The sequence below is a fragment of the Alligator sinensis genome, unplaced genomic scaffold (genome assembly GCF_000455745.1).
Source record: "Alligator sinensis unplaced genomic scaffold, ASM45574v1 scaffold1336_1, whole genome shotgun sequence".
Lineage (NCBI taxonomy): Eukaryota > Metazoa > Chordata > Crocodylia > Alligatoridae > Alligator > Alligator sinensis.
In genome coordinates, this window is record NW_005843037.1 from 389,410 (window position 1) to 395,409 (window position 6,000).

Sequence of the window (6,000 nt, forward strand, 5' to 3'; positions counted from 1 at the left end):
ACATACTTATGTGTTTTACATTTGCTAAATTTAAAAAAAATCCTCTGTAATACTTTGGTTTTTTTATGTTAGTCTCAGAGAATTCTGGGAAAGGAGGACCTGCTAAGTATGCAACCAAGCCACATAAATTACCAGACATTATCAACAGGGCTGTGCGAAGCTTGGGGTAGTGATTCAATTCGGAGGAGATTTGGCCTGATTCGGTGGCCGAATCTCCAAATCCAAATCGATTCAGGGGACCAATTCAAAGGTTCAAATAAATTCAAAGCTCTCCGAATCTTCGGAAAAGATTCAGAGATCTTTGATGATTCAGCAGTCCCTGGTGGTTGCAGCAGGGAGGTGCAGCTGACTCTGAGCTGGTAAGTACTAGGGGTGGGAAAGGGGGGTTGGTGGAGGGGGGACAGCCCTCCTCCAACCCCCACCCACTCCCCCAGCCCCACCATGGGGCTGGCCCAGCCCAGCTCAGTACTTAAAAAACAAAACAAAAACGCCCCGCATTCATGACCCCCTCGACCCCTCGCCTTGCTCACCCAGCCCCACCGTGGGTGCCCTGCCCAGGCCATTCCAGCCCTTTAAGAAAAAAAACCCAAGAAAAGCCCTGGGACTCCCATTCCTGGTGAGGCCTCAGGGCTTTGGGGGGTCTCATGCAGAGCCCCCCCATGTGGTGTGGGCCAGTGGGGGCAGTGGGGATCATCCCCTGCTGGCAGGAGTGGTGAGTCTGGGGTTTTTTCGTTGGTTTTTTTTTTAAAGGGCTGAGGCTGGCCTGGGTGGGGCACCCGTGGGGGGAGCTGAGGGTGCAAGGGGGGGGTCAGGGGTCTTGTACAGAGCCCCCCATGCAGCATGGGGCAGCACCCGCTGAGTCAGGGTTTTTTTTTTTTTAACAAGTGCTGGAGCTGGGGCAGATGGGGCAGCCATTGCCAGGCTGGGAGAGCGGGTGGGGAATGGGCTTGGCTGATTTAGAGATTCAGACTAATCAAATTGGGACAGTGATTCAAATCACTGTCTCTCAAATTGTCTGAACCCGAATCTGAAGCGAATACTAGCTGCTTCGCACAGGCCTAATTATCAATATGGTTACAACTAAACAATAGCAAGTACGTTATCTTTTAATGTTTGTAAACAACACACACGTCAACAATCCAGTCCAACTACTTGTTGGCTATTAAGAATGTGGTTTTCCTGCTAAGACTTTGCTTCTTCAATTTGCTCCATCTTTATTTGTAAAAATATGGGGATGTAACAAAATACTGCTCAAGTCACAAAAATGTTTAGAAATAGTACCACACAGATTGTGATCATATTCATGTTGTTAGAATTCTACCAGCTCACTTTTCTTTGTGTCAGAGATATAACTATATGCACTCAATTCCCAAATGAGGTTTTCCCTTCCATTTCACATGGAGAAAGTAGCCCCTCATCTTGGAATCAAGTATGGGGTGGAGTGGTGAGACAGTGGGCAGGTGGCTGCTGTGGCTCTGGCCCTGTTCATTTTAAGGGATGGTTTTGAGCCCACTTGTGCCCCGCTCAGTCTGTTCTTCCTGATGTCGCCTCTGGCGCTCCATTTCTCCCTGCCTGCCACTGCCCTCCCCCTCCCCCATCTGCTGCCCCCTACCACTTACCATCCAGCTAACTCCAGCTCAGGGCATGGAGCATGTGCTTGCTCCAGTCTCAGCCTGGCTGGTAACAGCTGCTGTTGTAGCAACAGCTCCAGCTGATCCTTGGAGCCCCCACCAGAGCTGCCACCACAGCTGCTACTGCTGGGTTGGGCTGAAGCCAGAGCAAGCATGAGCTTTGCACCCAAGGCTGGAGTGGGGCAGAGCCTGCCAAAGCCAGATGGTAAATGGCAGGGAGAGGCAGGTGGTGGGTGTGGGTGGGGCAGAGGCTATGCGGGGAGATAGATGTGGAGGCAGAGGCAGCGGGGGACAATAAATGGGGAGGAGGAGGGGGAGGGCAGGTGCCAGGAGGAGAAAACATAGGGGGGCAAGTGGCAGGGAGGGAACATACACAGAGGGCAGGCACCAGGGAGGGGGGGGCAAGTGGTGCTTGACTCCCTGGCCCCCTTACTACCTGCCCTTCCCACTGCCCTTCCAGCACCTGCCCCCCACTGCCTACGCCACTACTGCCTCCCCCATTACTTCCCCCCTCTACCTTCTCCCCTGGCCACTGCTTGCTGTGCTATAGTGGGGAGAGATGGGACAAATTGAAGATGATCCTCCAATAATTAGATTCCATATGTGGAAAATTATATCAAATTTATAAATTTTCCATATACATAATCTAATTATTGGAGGGGTTGTCTTAATTTCAGGGGTCATTGTGGATTCAAGTAATTATGGTATTTTTGTTCATTTATTTACAGCACCGAGAAAAAAATCAGGACAGGAGGCCCTGCTATGCCAGGTGCTATGCAAAGAGAAAAAACCCTGAAAAATGCAAATTAGTGGTTTGGAGCACTCATAGAAACTGAAAGTTTCACTACCCTAATTCTGCAATAACAAGATTAACCCAAATGCCCTGGTGGAGTTTCAAGTTGTGTAGTTTCATTCTTTTTTCCTAAATTTCCCCAACAGTTTTCAACTGCACACAGCTAGCTTCACTTCCTGTCATAAATGGCTGTGTCCTTGGGTCCAACATTTGCTGCATTCCACCGGCAGTGGAGCAACTGTCTATGTGACCAAATATATTAGCCTTTAAGGGATGGTCTTGAGCCCACAGCTGTATGGCTGTACTCAAAGAAATGTCCTGTGCTGCCCTAGGGTTAGGCTAGATAAACAAGAGGAGGGAGCTGGTTAGACTGCCCCAGGCAGTAATCATTGTTTTAAGTGACAGTTGAACCTGATTACACTGATGGTGCCTGTTTATCTGAGGCAATGATTTTTCTGAACTTTTAGGAGGCTACTCCCTATTGAGGCCTAGTGCCAAGAGTTTATTAGCTGCTGAGACATGTTTCCATCTCTGAGGCTGATGGGCTCTTCTGTTCAGTTGTTTTGACCTCCTCTGCCTTAATTTCATTAATGTTTAGGTTTAAATTGCAAAGCAATACTGTTTTACATATGCTGTCTTTAAAAACATAACCCAGAAAGGAATTGACATATCTGTAACAGCTGAAAATGACTCCTTGGGAAGTTACAACACACTAATAAAAGCCCAGTTTGGTTACTACTGTTATCAGTGGCAAAAATTTCACTTCCCTTAATGGGAGTAGACTTGGGCTTCTTTAATGGACCTTTTCGTAAATGAGAAACAGGCATTGAAGATTAAAAATTTAGCACATAAAAATATGGGACTAATTAGTAAGACTAGGGAAAGCTTCAGATAAGAGTGGATAACTGGCAAATAGATCTCAGTTAGAGATGGGATTAGAAGAGGGTATTTAATATTGGAGTACGCTATCAGGATAATAGGGTATGGAGTTCAGGTCTGAAGAAAAACTGTTTTTCTGCAGTTCCTGTTCAACATTACTATAATTTTGTTAGCTACTTCCACAAAACTTCGGTGTCAAGTGTGTAGAAATACCACACAACCAACTGTTCTCTTGAATTTTCTGCCATCTAGAGCCACAGATGTGTTCTGGATCTTGAAGCCTTTTCTAATTCTACTCAGAATTAAAAACTGTATGGGCTTCTTTATATGGAGATATCCAGAGTTGTCAGGAACTGGGAGGGTGGGTGGGGAGGGAGAAGGTGAGAAATGCCTTGGATTTAGCCCTAATCTCTATTCCCAAAAATGATATTGCAGGCAGATATGAAGCTTTCCTTGAAAAGTCTATTAACTCACAAACTGACAAACTGTGTACTTTTTGATAGTTTAAAGCTGATGCATGATAACTTCAGACATAACTTCAGTATCATATTTAAAAAAATATTCCCTTGTAATAAAGGTCCACATGGTAAAATGAAAATAAATCAAATGTGGTCTGTGTGAGAAATACACTTGAGCTGGAGCCCAAACCCCTACCTGTAAAAAGCGATCTGGCTGCACTTCTTAAATTTCATTTTGTCCATTGTTTCATCTTGGACACTAGAAACAGAGCAGAGAGAAAAATGGGAATGTTTTAAGTTTTCATTAAGCACCTGTTAGTTGGTCAAATGCTTGCAGTCCCTGCACCACAGCACCAGGGATTAAAGAAAATGCTGACTGTTTGCATGGCATTGAAATCAAACAGTGGTAGATCTGACCTATTGTGAGCTATTGTACTTTGACAAGGAAATTCTTTGTGTGCTATTTTAGGACTAGAACATTTTACTTCAAATATATTTCGGTAATCATCAAATCTTCTGCCTAGAAGCAGCAGTTTAGTTAAAGTACTACTTGGGGCTCTGCACCTGAGGGAACCTGTCCTTTGGTGGTCTCCCTAAGTGGTGGCTAGTGGTTTACTCCCTGCCCTGACAAAGGAGAGGAAGGCAAATTGTGGCTACTTTTTCTTGCTTCCTTTTTTCCAGTCCTATTGTTGAAAGGGAGGCAACTTACAATGTTTGGCTGAAGGACCACTTAATTAGTTTTGGTGTGCTCTTGAGGGCCACATGAGTTTTGATGTCCTCTCCAGGGCCACATCTCTCCCTCCTCCCTGTCCCTGGACCTGTAGCAGGTCCTCATCCTATCCTCCACCCCTCCCCCGAGCTCCAGCATACCCTGATTCATATCCTTGTATATAATTTTCTTTCCCAGCTATACACTGGTTTGATGCTCCCCCCCGGGAGCTGTAGCAAGCCCCAATCCTCATCCCTGACTCAGAACCTGCCAACCCTGTCTACAGTTTATACCACCTCCCCCGCTCCCTCTGGCTCACACAGCGGAAGGAGTCCTGCCTGTGGGCTGTCTTGCCCAACCCTTGGCAAACAAGGTTCTTTGGGTAGATGTGATATCTTTTATTAGACCAACTAAATAGTTGGATAAATTGTTCTTTGCAAACTTTGGGCATAAACACCCTTCTTCAGGCTTAGGGAGAGTTTGTCTTTACCCAACCCTTGACTTGCATCCTATCTTCCTTATAACCATGGAATCAAACAGGGAAGTAGGCTGCTGCCCTGGTCACTCCTTCTCTGCTGGTGGGATCTGTTGAAAAGACCACAAGTCCTGGTGCTCCACTACTGCATGCCTCCCAATGTCTCTGGTGGTGATTTCTCCAAAAGGCATAATGGATTTGATCCTAAGACGTGCTCAGCATCTCACACTAGCCCCTTTCAACTACAAGCCCCAAACCCCTGGGTTGTGTGGTTCAGTCATCTAAAATGTCTTAACTGAGACACAAGAATCTAGATAGATGCTGGCTTGCAAGCAGTGAATTTGAATGGGTAATTGCTACATATAAGTTAACTTGTTTAAAAAAACAAAAGCAATGGTTTTAACACTTCAAAGAACAGGAGGTCTTTGAGTCTTCTGACAGGCTTGATAACATTTGTTATAGGTATCTAATGGTTGCCACTTAGTAAGGTCATATTTATTGTGTGCTTCATGATGCAATATATAAAATAGCAAATTATGTCTATACAACATTTACAGCCTGATTTAAATATTATACTGAACTAAGTATATTAAATCGGTGTCATTATAGAGAGCTAGTAGCAATCCATATATTAGGCTGATTAACAGTTTTCAGTCCAAATCTTTTCATTTTTTAGTTGTTCTAACGCCCTATATTCATTCAAGTGCTAGGTTCACAGTGCCACTGAAGCAGCAGCACAATCATTATTGGGGATACTTAGCAGCTGCTGGAGTAGGGAGGATGGAGAACTTGGACAGAGTCCCTCTCCTAGTCCCCCATTCACATTTCTGTCCAGACCCAGCATGTGGCTCTGTCTTCCCTTTCTAGGGGCATTACATAGAGCAGGAACTTCACAACCTCTGGAGCAGGACAGGGAGCAGGCCTGAGTTCCTAGCATGTGGACCAAGCAGCCAATCTTTTTCTTGTAAGAAGTCTTTTGAAACCAAGTAATGTAGCTAGCCCTGTGATTCTGATTGTTCATGTTCAAACGCAATATGAGGGACAGAGGCTTCTAT

General features: G+C 45.3%; 1 protein-coding gene across 14 annotated transcripts in view; it reads right to left on the bottom strand.

Annotated features, from left to right (window-relative positions):
* Window positions 1-6,000, bottom strand: part of GANC (glucosidase alpha, neutral C) — a 43,786-nt gene that overhangs the window by 36,916 nt on the left and 870 nt on the right. For all 14 annotated transcript variants that reach the window (XR_003092057.1, XR_003092058.1, XR_003092060.1 and 11 more), the window contains exon 2: window positions 3,958-4,020. Coding sequence is in view for 9 of the 14 variants with exons in the window: in XM_025193330.1 (XP_025049115.1) it covers window positions 3,958-4,020 (63 nt within the window). In the remaining 5 variants the exon portion in view is untranslated. The remainder of the gene's footprint in view (window positions 1-3,957; window positions 4,021-6,000) is intronic.